Raw genomic sequence first — 16,661 nt, forward strand, 5'->3', positions numbered from 1 at the left:
TACAAGCTCCGGTCCTCTCCAGAGTCACCCACCGAAATGGTCTAACACTGTGTCTTGCACAGTAGCCCCTCCAAGAGCTTTTCTAATTAACTAGGCTGAAACACTCATTACCAGAGCCCAGTAGTCTGGGGTTTCATAGGTGGGGAATGGGCTGGGGGGAATAGCACTTCTGGTTTAAGTATTTGGGGGGAGGGCTTCAAAGAGTGCTCCAGAGTTGTTCCAGGCAATTAAATGGGTTAGGGGAGTTGAGGTTGATTAGCCCGAAGAAGAGCAGGGTGGGAGGGGTAGAGGGGATGAATAATGTGTCTTAGAGGTGTCATTCAGGCCCACCATCTGTGTGCTCACTGCCTTCCCACACCCAACATTTTGGTCCAGGTGAAACCTGCTTGTAATAGTAATGATTACAGTTGACATTTGATGGGTACTTCATCTTCACAAGCAACCCCATGCAGACATTACTATTCCCATTTTACAGGGAGGGAAGTCAGCTACAAAGAGAGCACAAAGCTAAGTCAGTGACTGAACTAGTTTCGAACCCTGGCAGTCTGGCCAGAGCCCACACTCCTTCACTAAGCGAAACTGCACCTACCATGATGGGAATATCGGCTTTGAAAGTAGAAAGCCAGTGCAGATGACAGAGAGGTGTGTGCTATGGCAGCCCACGTCTTTTTGCCCTGGTAAGGACAGGTAAGAAACTTGGGGGCTGGCAGTGTGTACATGGAATCTCAGATCTCTCTCATCAGTGGTTCCAGATCTTTGGATTTGACAGAAGAGACAAAACAAGAAAACAACAGCCAAGTCCTTACAAAGTTGCAGCTTTAATTCATGTACCCTAAGAACATTCAGAACACAACTACCATCTGTTACCACCATTATTTCATAAGGGCAAGTGGATTTTAATTCTCAAAGTAAGAAAGACCTCATCTGAATCAAAATCAGCTATTCCCAAGAATGGATAGTCATTGGCTTTACACCAACAAATGGACATTCCTGTGTGTGTGTGTGTGTTTCATTGTGCTGTGGATTAGTGAAACTGTCACTCTGGGGATGGCCTCTGCCTCTTAATCCCTCTGCTTCATTTCAAAGCAGAACCAAAAGTGGGCTTTAGGTGTAGTAGGAAGGAGTCAGGTTAAAGCCAAGAAGGAACTTTTCTTCTTTGGAAATCCTTAAAGAACAGGGGAGCACTGCATTTGCTTAGGAAATGAGGGTTGCAGAATCAAGTCCATGGACTGGAGAAGCCAGGAGCTCTGGGTCCTCCCCAGAACTTTGTTCTGAAGGGTCTCTCCTCAGATCCACTAGGGTAGCCTTGGAAACTAAAGCAGTCCCATCCAGCAGCCATTTCCTGCCTGAAGTTCATGGGGCATGACAGGTGGTTCCATGGCAGCAGGGAGGCCTCCAGGGGCCTCTGTCACCCCTCAGCACAGAGTCCATGTAGTCACCCACCTTGGAGCTTGGTAAAGTGCTACGAATGACCCTTGAGGAGGGCTGAGGACAGAAAACAGGAAGGGAAGAGAACAGCCACCTGGGAGTGTTGCCTACAGTCTGGTGTATGATGGGTGCAGGCTCTGAGCAGACAGGCCTGGCTGGCTGCAGCAGCCTTGGGAATGTTATTTCTCTCCCTGTTTCCTGAAAGCCCAAGTGTAGAGCAGGACCTAGAACTTTCCAATGGGAGCTCAAAGCCCTATTCTAGTACATGCTCAGTGCTGGCTCTGGGTCTGAGCCTGTCTTGGAGCTTATCCCCTCCCTTTTCTGTCCCAGGAGGTGAGGCCAGAGGGTAAGGGGACAAGTGGGGAAGGGTCTGGTCTCACTTGCCACATCTTATTGGTGGACATCAAATCCCCTAAAGTTGGACTTTCATGTTTCTGGGATGGTGGCATTTTCTGTCTCCACGGGAGGCCTCAAGTCTCATCTTTTTTTTTTTTTTTTTTTTTATGATAGTCACACAGAGAGAGAGAGAGAGAGAGAGGCAGAGACATAGGCAGAGGGATAAGCAGGCTCCATGCACCGGGAGCCCGACGTGGGACTCAATCCCAGGTCTCCAGGATCGTGCCCTGGGCCAAAGGCAGGCGCTAAACCACTGTGCCACCCAGGGATCCCAAGCCTCATCTTATCTTATAGGAATGGGGTGGGGGCAGGGTGCTGGGCACTGGACCATGCTACTCCGATATAGGCCCCATCATGTAAAGGTACAAACCTACCCAATTTTATTCCTGGAGTTCTAGAGTGGTAATTCTGGATCCCCTCGGATCGCAAGTGCACAGACTGACCTAGGCCAAGGCAGTCCATCCCTTTCTTCTCCAGTGTCACACTGCTTAAATGGGCCTGGAGCCCCTGTAACCAGATCCTCTGTCACTGTTGTGCACTCAAGTCCTCAAAGAATGACAGATGTGATGATTTGAGCACCTACTAAGTGCAGGACTCTCCCAAATGTTGGAGATGCAGGGAAAGAGAGCTGCCTTCAAGAGTTTCTAGACAGACCGGTAGATACTACCCACTACAGGGGAACTACAGTTTCTGGAAGATGATGGGTTTGCCTGTGGACTGCAACACTTTATAAAGTGCTCCCCTTGATGGAAGGGAGCCCTGCCTGTAGAAACATCTCGAGATCCAGCAGTGAATCCATGGTGAAGAAATAAAAGATAGGAGGCCAGAGAGTGAGAGACCAGCCTTGCTGGTACCTAATGGGCTCATCCCAAATGTCCCTCCCAGAAACTTCCAAAGGAAGCAGCCCAGAAGTTGGGCCTCTGCTGCCCCCTAATGGAGGAAAGCAGCCTCCGGAGCAGCCTGCTGGGGCCCAACCAACCTGATCCCCTAAAGAAGAGGGGATGTGGTGGACCTTCCTGCCTTCAGACTTTTTACTCCCCTACAGTCTTGAGATTGATTTCCTACAGCCTCTGAAGCTGAACCCTCCCTCCTCCCAAGCACTCCTGGCAGCTCCATTTTCCTATACCCACTCTCTGTCCTGTTTCCCCAGTTTCCTTTGTTGCCCAGGGTTCTGATTCTGGCACCCTGGTTCCTGGCCCTGCTAGAGTTCTGGTTCCAGAAGGCCCTCACCAGGTGCCTTGGGCCTAGCTCCCACCCGGGTGCGAGGCCGCACTGAAGACATGGGCATGAGCATCCCCCGGTGCTTGGGGCATCTGGACATCCGCAAGGGTGTCGTGGGCTTGGCCACAGGTGCTGGGTTCGTCTATCTGCTCTACAAGGCCATCAGGGCGGGCATAAAATGCCAGCCGCCGCTCTGCACTGCCTCACCCATCTGCATCGCCCGTGAGTGTACGGGCCCTGGGGAGAGGGCTCTGCCCCAGGAGGCACCGGCTCTCGAGGCTTCCAGTGTGGGAGGGCCCAAAGGTGACTCCTCCAGGTTCCTCTCTCCCCCTTCCTTCCTCTTCACCATCTTCCTCAAACCCGTCCTCGAGATGCTAGCTCAGAGGCCCCAGGTAGTAGATGGTACTCAAGTGACTCCTCAGGGTTCACCTGGCGGGTCTCCAAATTCTACCTTCACTCCAGCTGCCAGGATGCTACTGCTTGGAAACTTGGCGTTAGCAATTCTACCTAAGGGAAAATTGGGCTACCTGGATGCACAGAGCCTCCTCTAGTCCACACGACAACTTTGTGCAAAGTAGAAAAAGGCACCCTTCTGCAAGGCTCTTGATTGCCATCTGTTGGGATATCCCTGCCATGTACTGATTATGACAAGATGCCACATAGGACTGCTGTAGGCCAGAACATTGTTATAGTAAATATACAAAACCAGGACATGTATGATCTGAATGATACATCATTAGATGTAGTACCCTCGTGCAGTACACGCAGCTCAGCTGTATCTGGCGGTCCTGCATAGAGCAAGAAGGCCTCTTCAGAAAAGGCAAGGCAGCCTTGTCCCCAGGTCCCTCTCCCCCTCTTCCCAACCCCATTCTTTGATCACATCTGAGTCCACAGCCTGAACTGGGCTGGGGTGGCTGTCTAGGCCTGGCAGTCGAACGAGAGCGGCACGGGCGAGACTCAGGTGAGCTCCGGAGGCTCCTCAACTCTTTGGAGTGCAAACAGGATGAGTACGCCAAGAGCATGATCCTGCACAGTATCACGCGCTGTGTGTACTTGCTGGAGGCTGAGGTGAGGGAAAGAAACCAGGAGGTCCCTCCCAGCCAGCCTGGCCCCTGGGGGCTACAGCTGATCCCCACCCCCCTTGGTTGGCCAAACTTGTGCCCTGGGACCTGTCTTTCTGGCTGATGGCAGGAGGGGTTTGCTGAGGGGCCTTGGTGACATGTGGGGCAGGCAGGGAGCCCAGGACACCTGCTTCTCCCCGCCTCTTCTGTCTCTCCTGGCACACTCTAGGCCTCTGCTTGTACTAATGATGATATCAGGTTGGTGGGCTCCATGCTGGATGACAACGACAACAGTGTCAAAATCCAAGCTCTGAACACACTTAAAGCTTTCTCTGGCATCAGAAAATTCAGGCTTAAAATCCAGGTGAGTCAGAGGCAAGTGGTGGGATGGAGAACACAGAATATCTGTAGTCCATGGGCTCTTTAATGAGCATTGGATAATTGGTCATGTTCCAGAAGTTGTTTGGGTCTGAGTTTGTAATCCAGAAATATGCTTTTCCTTGTAATTAAGTAAGACCCTCCTCAAGGGCCATGAATCTTTGAATCTCATGCTGAAACTGAGCAGGGATGCTTGGAGCCCCAAACAGCAAAAAGCACCGAGATTCTTTCTGGTACCAGCTAATTCAACACCAATGGGGTGTGCTACAGTTCGACTTAATTCTGACGCTGTCTACCTGGGGTTAGTGCAGACCCCACAGGTAAAGGGCTCAGTCCCACAAGATTGCCCTCCCCCCCCCCCCCCCCACTTCACAAGCCAGTACATTTCACATGCCAGTACTTCCTCCTCTGGTTTCATAATTCACTAGAATGACTTCCAGAACTCAGGGAGACACTTTACTTACATTTACCAGTTTATTATAAAAGATGCAATTGAGCAGTCAAATGGAAGAGACCTATATGGCAAAGTATGGGGGGGGGGGGAGTGTGCAGAGCTTCTGTGTCTTCTCTAGGCATGCCACCCTGTTAGCATCTTAACCTGTTCACCAGCCTTGGAAGTTCTCTGAGCCCTGTTCTTTAGGGGTACTTATGGAGGTTTCTTTATGTAGGAGTGATTGATCAATCATTGGTCATTGGTGAGTGAACTCAATCTCTAACCCCTCCCTTCCTTCTCCAACCTCCTAATTGTAGCTTGGCCTTTCAGGCCACTAGCTCCCCTCCCCATCCAGAAGCTGTCTACCACCCACCTTGAGTCACCTAATCAGCATAAGCTCTGGGATAGCTGAGAGGAACTTGTTACGAATAACAAAAGGCCCTTCCAGCAATTGCAAGGATTTTTTAAGATTTTATTTATTTTAGAGAGAGCGTGCACATGGGGAGGGGCAGAAGGAGAAGAGGCAGAGAATCTCAAGCAGGCTCTGTGCTGAGCATGGAGCCCAACACAGGGCTCCAACACAGGACTCCATCTCATTCGAGCTGAAAAGAGCTGAAACCAAGAGTCGGATGCCCAACTGACTGCCACCCAGGCGCCCAGCAAATGCAAAGATTTTAGATTTTAGGAGCTCTGTGCCTAGAACCAGGGACAAAGATCAGATATATTATACTACCCCCCCCTGTGCTGTGTTGGTCTGATGCTGGTGGCTGGGCCCCTGATGCCTTCACTACTACCATGTAGAGAAAATATAAGCCACAAACTGTTCCCCCGCTTATCTGTTTCCACACCCATCTTTCCTGGCTGATGCTGTAAAAACATGGTTTTTTTCCTGTCTATGGTCAACATCAGTCTCAGTCCTGGATCCCATTCCCTTCTGTAATGGCCTCTCCTTAATTAGTTTCTTCGTCTCATATGACCTTCCCCTACTCCTTTCTTTTTTTTTTTTTTTTAATTTTTATTTATTTATGATAGTCACAGAGAGAGAGAGAGAGAGGCAGAGACACAGGCAGAGGGAGAAGCAGGCTCCATGCACCGGGAGCCCGATGTGGGACTTGATCCCGGGTCTCCAGGATCGCGCCCCGGGCCAAAGGCAGGCGCCAAACCGCTGCGCCACCCAGGGATCCCCCCCTACTCCTTTCCAGTAGTATTCAACATGCTGTAATCCTTCCAATCTTAAAAAAACAACTCCTCTTCCTTGACTTCCAAATTTCTCTCTAGCAAATGGTTTCTTCTGAATCAAAACATAAGTAAAATATTGAAAACTTACAAACATTTTATATGTGTGCAATAGAAAGAACTATAAAGCAAAACACACGGCTGAGAAATAGAATACGACCAATAGGTAAGATGCTCCAGATGCCCCTCCCCAATCTGATCTCTTCCCCAAACAGATGCAATTATTTCCTGCATTTTGTGCGTCAATTCCTTGATTTTTTTGTATGGTTTGCTATATATGCAGGTATCAAATTCTAGCAAGGCAAGGCAGATAATAAATGAATAGACAAAATGTAGTTTGGGATGTTTTTAAGCTTCATGTATCTGGAAGTATGTAGTTTGTATGCTGTGGTTTGCCTTTTCCCCACAACATCGAAAGATTCTCCTTTATTTGTGTGGATAGCTTGGTTTCCTTGTTTTCCACTGCTGTATAGTGTTCTCGTTCATGAATATCCTGCAATTTTATTTATCCATTTGCCCATCGGTAGGTATTAAAATTGTTTCCACGTTGTGCCATGAGTGTTTTTGTATAAATCGCCCTTGAGAATATAGGTAGCTTTCTCTAGGACCTATATACAGGAGTGGAATGACTAGGTGAAAAGGTATGCCCAACTTTTCAAAAAGGGTTGTATCAATTTACACCCTCTACCTTGAGTGTTCCCATTGCATTGTAGTTCCTCCCCAAAACTTGGTATTTTCATTTAAATTTTTTGTATCAAACTTTTTTGGAGAGGGGCACCTGGCTGCCTCAGTCAGTAGAGCATGTGCTCTTGATCTCAGAGTCATGAGTTCAAGCCCCATGTTGAGCATGAAGCCTACTTAAAAAGAAAGAAAGAAAAAAAAAAAAACACCTCTTTTTGGAAAAAAGAGAAAAAAAGGTCTCTAGGTCTTCGCTTGCTCGCCACCTTTATTTGGCCCTCTGAGTTTTCCTAAGTCTGTAATTCTCAAGCATATCAGAATTGCTTGCAGAGCTGGTTAATTATGAAGATTTCAGGACCCCATACCTAGAGAGTCTAGTTTAGGAGGGAAGCTATGTTTTTCACAAGCCTACCCAGAAATTCTGATGCAGCTGGCTTGGGTAACACTTTGCCCGGGGTATTGTGGGGACCTGATCCCTGTTCTCTCTGGGTAAAAGCAGCCACTCCCTAGCCTCAGTTTTCATCTAGATGTGCTTTCCTGCATCTCTGTCCATAGCCTGGGAATTCCCCCAAACCCCTAGACCCAGCCAGCTGCTCCACTGAGACATCCTAGTGGCTCCCTAACCCAGCCTGTCCAAAATGGGCCTTGCCCTCATTCCCTAAGTAAGACCATTTTGTCCAGAGGGATCTGATCCCATCAACCCTCTGCTTGGTATTCCTCAAGACTCATCATGAAGAGCATGATCCTCCACCTCCTTGCCCCAGTCCTAGCCATTCACAGTGTATGTTTCATGCTCTCCTACTCGCTCGCTGGCCCTTGCACCTGCTGTTCCTTCTGCCTTAAACACTACCCCAGAGTAACTCTTACCTGTCCTTCAGGTCTTAGTGGACAACAAAGGGTTGGGGCAGGGAGAAACTGGTACTAATGGGAATGCTGTGATCCTCATTCCAGGATTCTTGCCATCCTCTTACATGGTTCACAGAAGTGTAGCATGTGGAGTTATCTGTCTTTGGTAATATCTCTCAGTCCAGGGACGCCTGGATGGCTCAGGGATTGCGCCTCTGCCTTAGGCTCAGGGTGTGATCCCAGGATCGAGTCCTACATCGGGCTCCCTGTGAGGAGCCTGGTTCTTCGTCTGTGTCTCTGTGCCTCTCTGTGTGTCTCTCATGAATAAATAAATAAAATCTTAAAAAAAATATCTCAGTCTAAGCATCTTGCATCTCAGAAGCCAAGATCCTTTTGTTCATTCAACAGATGTATATTGAGCGCTAACTTTGTGTTTAGGCGTTGGACATGCAGCAGTGAGCAGAGCAGGAAAGATCGTCGTCCCAGTGAGACATATTCTAGAAGGGCAAGGCAAGCAATATATAAATTAGTGAAATATATAGTATGTTTCATGTAACAAGTGCGGCAGAAGAAGGGTTATAAAGAAGCTAGTAAGGGGGTGATGGTACAGTTTCAAAGAAAATCTTCGGGACTTAGAGCTTGATGAACAGTTCTTAGAAATAACACCAAAAGTGTGATCTATAAGAGGAAGAAATGGATACATTGGACTTCATCAAAACTAAAAACATTTGCCCTGTGGGGTACTCTGTTACGAGGATGAAAAGACAAGCTGCAGACAGGAAGGAAATACTTGCAAAGCACATAGCTGACAAAGGATCATATGTAGATGATCATATGTAGATCATATAGAACTCTCAAAACTCAGTCTTTTAAAAATTCCAATTAGAAAATGGGCAAAAGACTTGGAGATATTGCACTGAAGAAGATCTAGGAGTTGCAAATAAGCCCATGAAAATATGTTTAACATCAGTAGGCACTAGGGAAATGCAAATTAACACCACAATGAGATATCACTATACACCTATTAGGTAGTCCAAACTCAAAATCTGTGACAACACCAAATACTGGTGAAAATAGAGAGGAATGGGCTTTCTCATATGTTGCTGGTGGGAATATACAATGGTACAGCACCCACTCTGGAAAATAGTTTGGCAATTTATTTAAAAAACAAACCATCAGGGCACCTAGGTGGCTCAGTTGGTTGAAAGTCCAACTCTTAATCTCAACTCTGGCCTTGATCTCAAGGTCATGAGTTCAAGCCCTGCGTTGCGCTCCATGCTGGGTACAGAGACTACTGAAAAACAAACAAAAAATAAGTGATACATTTACTCAGTAGTTGCACTCCTATGCATTTATCCTAGAGAAATGAAAATTAATATCTGCACAAAAACCTATACACAATTATTTGTATGCACCTCGTTTGCCGTAGAACTGGAAACAACCCAAATGCCTCTCAACAGGTAAATGGTTATAAACTGTGGTAATCTGTACCATGGAACACTCCTCAGAAATAAAGGGGAGTAATCTATTGATACAACAGCTTGGATCTCAAGGGCATTATACTAAGTGAAAAATCAATCTCAGAAGGTCACAAAGTATGATTCAATGTATGCAACATTCTCAAAGTGACAAAATTATAGAGATGGAAAACAGTTGCATGGTTATCAATGGTTAGGGCTGGTTTGGGTGGGGAGAGGTAAATATGACTATAATGGAGTCCCACAAGGGAGATGGGAAAACTATGATGGAATAATCTGTCAATAGCAGTGGTGGTTACATGAAACTACATATGTAATAAAATGAGGAATCCGAATTTGTACCAATCCTGATTTCCTAGGTTTGATATTGTTTATAATTACATAAGGTGTAACCATTGAGGGAAACTGGGTGAAGAGCACACAGGATGTCTCTGGGCTACTTTTGGCAACTTCCTGAGAGTTATCATCTTCAAAAATAAAAAGTGTTGCATGTGACAGTGCTGTGGAGAAGAATGAAATAAAGATGGAGGGTAAGGAAGGCTAGGGTGGGAATGGTTGCAGTCTTAAAGAAGTGAGTGGTTAGGGAAGGCCTCACTGAGAAGGTGACATTAAAGAAAAGTCTTGGAGGTGTAAGAGAGTGAGCTATGACTATCTGGAGGGAGAGCATTCTAAGTAGAGAAAACAACTTGCGCAAAAACAAGATAAGTGTGTACTTGGCATGCTCAAAGAATGGCTAAGAGTCCATTATGGCAACCATGGGAGCAAAGAGGAGAAGAGGAGATGAGGTCAAAGAAATTGTGGAGGGAGCGAGGCAGAATATATTGGACCTTGTAAGCCACTGTAAGGGCTTTATCTCTTATGCTGAATGAACTAGGGACCTGAGCAGAAGAGTGACATGTCTAATATGTCTGTTGTCCTAAAAGTAGGTTTAGGGGGAGAGGATGGAAGCAGGGAGACAGGAAGCTATTGCAGAAATCCAAGTGAGAAATGTTGGTGGCTTGGAACACGTTGGTAGAAGCAGCTTGACTGTTGATAGATTTTGAAGGTAGAGCTAACAATTTTCTGAAGGATTCAAAAAGCAATGTGAGGAAAAACAAAGTAGTTAAAGAGGACCACAGATTTTTGACCTGAGTAACTGGAAGGGAGGTGCAACCCAAAGCAGAGACAGAGAAGTTGGTGGAAAAAAACAGTTTGGGTGCTGAGTATGTGTTAACTCTGAGAGGTCTATTAAGCAGAATTCTGAGAAGGGGCACCTGGCTGGCTTAGTCGGTGGAGTGTGTGTCTTGATCTCGGAGTTGTGAGTTTGAGTCCCACGTTGGGTGTAGAGATGACATAAAAATAAAATCTTGGGGGAAAAAAAGCGTTCTGGGGAAGGAGTGGAATTGGCACCTGAATATATGAATCTGGTGTTCAGGGTGAGGTCTGGGCTGGAGTCGGGAAGTTGAAAGGCATTAGCATCAACAGTATTTTTAAAACTGTGAGTCTGGATGATATCACTGAGGGAGTGATCAAGATAGAGAAGAAAAGATTGGGCAGAAGAACCAGGAAAGAAGTCTGTGGGGGAGAAGCCCAGGGCAGAAAGGGGATAGGCATGGCCAACTAGGTCAAGTCACGTTGAGAGTGTAAGTTAGAGGGAATTGTCTACAGGGCTTGGGCGCAAGCAGGGAAGAGTGGGGCATAGTGTTGGGGAATCACTACATAAAAGCAGTTCCTTTTCCCCTCATCTGCTCCACCCCCAGGAACACTCCATCAAGGTACTGGAACTGATCTCCACCATCTGGGATTCGGAGCTGCACATTGCAGGCCTCAGACTTCTCAACAGCCTCTCACTGCCCGACTATGTACATCCACAGCTGCGACGGGTGATGCCTGCCTTGATGGAGATCCTGCAGTCAGACTATATCCTGGCACAGGTGCCTGAGGACCATGGCCCATGCCCTGCCCTCCTTGACCAGCCCTGGCACAGCACCTAGAGGGAGGGAGAGGGAGAGAGATTTGTGCTTTCCCTGCTGAGGCCCACATTCACCTGCCTTCTCATGCTTTACTCTTTCTTTTATTCAGGTGCAAGCTATACGATTGCTGAGCTACTTGGCACAGAAAAACGACCTTCTCTATGATATTCTCAACTGCCAGGTGAGAAAGGAACTGAAGAAGTGTTAATAGATACCAACTCAGGTATTGGGGAAGGAAGAATCATGGATTTCCCTAGACATACTTAGCCTTAACAAGATCATTTTATTTCTCTTCCTACTTTTGTACTGTGTATATTAAAAACTATCTCCTCTTCCATTCTCTGAATAGAATGAGAATTTGTTTTATTGAGAGAGAGATTCTCCTTTAAGGGGCTTTCTGAACATTGAGAGCCAGGTATCCAGTGACAAAACAAAAGGAAATATAGGTGTTTTCATATTAGAGAAAAAGTACTTATAACAAAAACCAATATTAGGAATAAAGAGGGTCACTACATAACAGTGGTTCAGAGGCCAAAGGAACTCTAAACTTACGTGAACCTAATAACATAACCTCATATTTATATGGCAAAACTTGATAGAATTACAAGGAATTTTTTTTCTCTTTTTTCAGTTTTAGTGAGGTATAATAGACTAAATTGTAAAATATTTAAAGTGTATATAGTGATGATTTGATATACACATATACATTGTGAAAGGATTCTCACCATCTAGTTGATTAATACATCCACCACTTCACATATTTATCTTTTTGTATGTGTGAGAACATTTAAGTTCTACTCTTTCAGCAAATTTCAATCATATAGTACAGTGTTATTAACTATAATCACCATGTTTTACATTACATTTATAGGCTTTTTTTTTTTTAAGAGAGAGAACACACACATGGCAAGGGAAGGGGCAAAGGGAGAAGGAGAGAGAATCTCTCTAGCATGGTGCCCAACACAGGGCTCAATCTCACAACCCTAAAATCATGACCTGAGCTGAAATCAAGAGTCAGATGCTCAACTGACTGAGCCACCCAGGTACCCCCAGATCTTATTCATCTTATAGCTGAAAGTTTATATACCTTTGTACCAATGTCTCCCTATTTCTTCTACACCACCAGCTCCTAACAACCACTTTTCTACTCTGTTTTTGAGTATGACTTTTTTTCTTTAGATTCCACCAATAAGTGATACCATGCAGTATTTGTTTTTCTCTGTCTACTTATCTGACTTAGCATAATGTCCTCAAACTTCATTCATGTTGTCACAAACAGCAGGATTTCCTTCTTTCTCATGGCTGAATAATTGTAAGGAAAAATTGACACATCTACCATCACAATGGAAGATTTAGGAGGTTTGTTTTTTCAGCAATTAATAGATAAAAATCTAAAACCAGTAAGGGTGAATTTGCTGTGAATACCATAAATAAGCTTGAGCTATTAGACACACCTAGAACATTTTACAATTAATAAGTGTATATTCCTCTCAAGCACACACAATATTTATAAAAATTAGCCACATGCAAAGCTTTAAAGTTTGACTCAACAGATTTCTCAGAATCAATATTATGATCATATCTCTCATGTTTTATGACCATTGTGCAATTATGTTAGTGATAATGAAAGGAAAACTAAAAAATTCCTATACAGTTGAATCTGAAACTTAGGTATACTGGAGAATTGAGGCAATAGGAAAATTGAAGAACTTCAGAACTTGTCTTGGATTTCTTTGCCATTGTCTCTCTACGCCCGTTATAGGTGCATTCCAACTTCCTGAACCTGTTTCAGACCACACAGCCAGGGAGTCTGCTGTTCGAGGTACTGGTGTTTGCTGAGCGGCTAAGTGAGGGCCGGAATTCACCCCACTACCGTGCTGTGAAGTGGCATTACAATGAACAATCTCTGCATGAAGCTCTTTTTGGGGATGAGTCACGACTGGCAGACCGGCTGCTTGCCCTGGTCATCCACCCTGAGGAGGAGGTTCAGATCCAGGCCTGCAAGGTCATAGTCAGCCTGCAGTGCTCCCAGGATGTGGGAGTCCGGCCCTCCTCCTGCCGGCCCAGTCATTCCTACTTCAATAGCGGGGAATAAAGTTAAGGAGAGCCAATAAATGACTATGGGAGAAAAGCTTGAAGGGCACTTTCTATCTGAGGCCATCCAGGGACTGGGTGTGGTTTTATCCAGCACGATCCCTTCTCTGGGTGTGAGGGAACTGGTGCATCTCTGAAACACGTCCCCACTGCCCTGTTTAGGGGACAGATTCCCTTTTTCTCTTGCTGCTTTTCAAATTTGAGTGTGGAGCCAATGCTGTAGGGGAGTTTCAGAGAGAAGGCATGTTTAGGGACTGAGGCCAAAGGTAATCAACAGGAGATAGTATTGCATGGATTCCTAGGGTGGGCTAGGCTGTGCTGCAGTAACAAACAACCTCCAAATCTTAGTGGCTTAAAAAAATGACAGGGTTGTTTCTTTGTCATCCTACATGCCCCTAGCAGGTCAGCTGGGGGGGGGAGGGGTGTAGGGGCAGCTGTCTTTTCCAAATCATCTTCTCTCAGTGACCAAGGCTGAGAGTGGCTCTTACTGTGTATCTATAACTCCTGGAGAAGGAAAGGAGAATGTGACAGTGATCACTGGCTCTTTTTTTTTTTTTAAGATTTTATTTATTTATTCACGAGAGACACAGAGAGAAGGCAGAGACATAGGCAGAGGGAGAAACAGGATCCTCGCAGGGAGCCCAATGCAGGACTGGATCCTGGAACTCTGGGATCATACCCTGAGCAGATGCCCAACTGCTGAGCCACCCAGGCGTCCCTGATCACTGGTCCTTAAAAGTCACACCAGCAATGATGCTCACCACTTCTGTTCACATTGTGTTAGCCAAAGGGGGTATGGAAGATCAGTCTTACCATGTGTAAGGAAGAACTGGAAATATTTGGTGACAGCATTAATGACAGAGACTGCAGGCGTATTGGAAGAGTGAGACCTCTGGAATCAGAATCTCAGGTTCAAACCCCAGCTCTGTCACTTACTAGCTCTGTGACCTTGGCCAAACCATTTACCCTATTTGAGCCTTAGTCTTCCCCTCACCTATAAAATGAAAATAATAATAGTAACTTATCTCATGAGGCTGTTGGGAAGATTATGTGGGGATTATATGAATTAATATAAGGCACAATGTTCTGCATGCAGAGGGTATGCATCAAAGATCAAGATTGAAAGAGTGAAAGCTTAGCATTGGAAAGGTCCTTAGAGAGCAATGAATCTAGTCTCTTTGGATTACAGGCACTGAGGAGTCCCAGAACCCTCTATGAAGCACCCGGAAATGCCACTGGAATTTAGCTTTAGAAACCAGATTGTGTGGGTAATACAAACCATAACCATGAATTCTCCAGAAACAAGGAGACTGTCAAACCAAATATGGTCACCTATTTTCAGATTTCCCCATTCATTGCATTTCCCACTTGTTCATTCATTGTGTTATTTGTGAGCCCTTGCTGGAAAACAAACAGTAGTGATTGCAAATGGTTTAAGAAAATGTTATGGGAGAAAACCCTAAAATTGGAGCTGTTCCATCTGCTACTACCTGATTGAGGAGGAAGAACATGTTGGCCCAGCTATGGAACCCCATTGTTCTTCAGTGGCAGGATTTAAAAACCACAGTCCAGTCCAAGGCCAACCCTGGCATTTTGCTGAAGGAGAAAACACCCAAAGAGGGAAAGTGACTTGCTCAAGGTTACAAGACTGATTTGGGGCAAAAACAGGGTTAGAATCTCCTAGTCTTGGGCTTTTTGTTTTCATAGTCTTTGGCCTGAACCCCATGGGGGTTGACCATGGATTCTAAGCCAGAATCGGTGGCAGTTGAGAGAGACAGCACCTCTGGCTGTCCTTTTAGGCCTGAAGTACTTGAGGAAATTTGTCCCCACTGAATTCCTGACTCAGGATGTCATCATTTGGGTCAGAGGTGAGGTGGGGGGAGGGTTGTTAATAAGGATGGGCTGATCAGAAAGCCATCCTTATCACCATCACCCAAAGTTTGACTTGTCTCCTCTGAGTGGACACCACTACCAGATCTGAATCATCAGCCCTTATCTCTCTCCTGAGTTCAGGCCTGAGAGTGCTCCTTCCTGTTTCTTAGATATACCGCAGTCACTCCAGTGGAACCTATCAAAAGCCAACATCACCTATCCACTTCTCAACCAGCTCCTCAAGTTCCCATGTCACCACCTAAGTATTGGGCATCACCTTCAACTTCACTACAGCCAACCAGCCATTCCAAACATCCCACATCTACCCAAGTTCTTCACTTACCACTACTGCTACCCTATTCCCTGCTTCAGGACTTTTGGGGTATCACTTTCTACTTCTGTCTTCATTTTCTCTAGGCCTACACACTCCAGGCTAATCTCAGAGCCAGGAGTTGATCATCCTCGAGAACATTCAGGGTTTCCCTACTGTCATGGTCAACTTTTTTCTCAGCCCCAAAGCTAAGTCTCATGATCTGACAAGTATAATTGTACTTAAAGCGAAAGTAGGTTGAGTTTTATCCTCAAAGTCATGGTCACTCACCCCCCCCCCACCTTTTTTTTTTTTTTTTTTTTTTTTTTACATTATAGCACCAAATGAATTAGCTTTATATTTAAGACCCTTTGTGATCTTGCCAGGAGCAAGATCATATTGCTTGTCACTAGCCTATCAGGTCAGATCTCTTCTCCAGCCAAACTGAAGTGAATAGTGGTTACTGCTGACCTAATCCTGTCACATGTGGTCTTGCCTCTAAGCTTTTGATACAGTGTTCCCTCTGCCTATAATGCCCTTCTCTTGTTTTTACTGGTCTGTGTCCTGTAGTGTCATCAGAGTTGAATTATGTCCTACTGCAGCCTAGAGATTTCTTCAACCAGCCTTTGCTCCTTCCTATAGCACTTCATATCTGAACCTTTCATTTGGCATTTGGCAAATTAAATCTTTGATCTTATAAATTTTGTTCTTTTAGCAGTAGGTCATACCTTACTCCTTATAAAGCCTTGAAGGGAGAACCTGCTCTGCATAGGCACAAGATAACAATTGGCTGATGGTAAAGAAAGGGGAGTTGGCAGCGGACAATGAGATGGGGAGTGTTGTATGGGTTACGTGTTGCTGTGTAACAATCTATGACCAAACTTAGTGTATCAGCCTGGGTCCAATCAAGAGAGAGAAATCGTACAGTAATTTGAACAGGGAAATTTTAATATCCTAACTTATTACAACAGGGGATTAAAGTAACAAAAGGACCTTTTAGTAAGGAATAAAGAATACATGAATAGTAGATGTAGGAGCAGCCCCTACTTCTAGGGCTGTGGCTTAAGATAGAACACCCGAGGAAGAGACATCCCTAGCCCCCACTAAAGCTGAAATCCAGACCTTGTTGAAAACACATCCTATGGCTCACCAGATGGCAGAAAAGTCATTGTACTGTCATGAGAGTGGAACTTGCCAGAAATCTGCTCTCTAGGATGCCAGGGAAAGTTCTTCACATGGAGGTGCCTAACCAAAAGCTAGAAAACTGCCTGAGCAGGG

At 45.5% G+C, this 16,661-nt stretch overlaps 1 protein-coding gene across 2 annotated transcripts; it reads left to right on the forward strand.

Annotated features, from left to right (window-relative positions):
• The first annotated feature begins 730 nt into the window (after window positions 1-730).
• On the forward strand, window positions 731-13,238 carry ARMC12 (armadillo repeat containing 12). Of its 2 annotated transcripts, none has more exons than XM_025418557.3 (6): window positions 731-3,348; window positions 3,968-4,113; window positions 4,336-4,470; window positions 10,895-11,068; window positions 11,217-11,288; window positions 12,870-13,238. In XM_025418557.3, the coding sequence occupies exons 1-6, from the start codon at window positions 3,105-3,107 to the stop codon at window positions 13,200-13,202; spliced, it is 1,104 nt and encodes a 367-aa protein (XP_025274342.3). In that variant the 5' UTR covers window positions 731-3,104; the 3' UTR covers window positions 13,203-13,238. The 2 variants fall into 2 exon arrangements, with proteins under 2 accessions (XP_025274342.3, XP_025274343.3); XM_025418558.3 differs by having other exon boundaries at window positions 736-3,267.
• The last annotated feature ends 3,423 nt before the right edge of the window (window positions 13,239-16,661 follow it).

The sequence above is a fragment of the Canis lupus genome, chromosome 12 (genome assembly GCF_003254725.2).
Source record: "Canis lupus dingo isolate Sandy chromosome 12, ASM325472v2, whole genome shotgun sequence".
In the NCBI taxonomy this organism is placed as follows: Eukaryota; Metazoa; Chordata; class Mammalia; order Carnivora; family Canidae; genus Canis; species Canis lupus.

Excerpts from the sequence above, each read along its gene's own strand:
- ARMC12 (XM_025418557.3), top strand. The coding sequence starts at position 3,105 with ATGGGCATGAGCATCCCCCGGTGCTTGGGGCATCTGGACATCCGCAAG. Across the intron at positions 11,069-11,216 it reads CAGACTATATCCTGGCACAG|GTGCAAGCTATACGATTGCT; the intron begins GTGCCTGAGGAC and ends TCTTTTATTCAG. Across the intron at positions 11,289-12,869 it reads ATGATATTCTCAACTGCCAG|GTGCATTCCAACTTCCTGAA; the intron begins GTGAGAAAGGAA and ends CGCCCGTTATAG.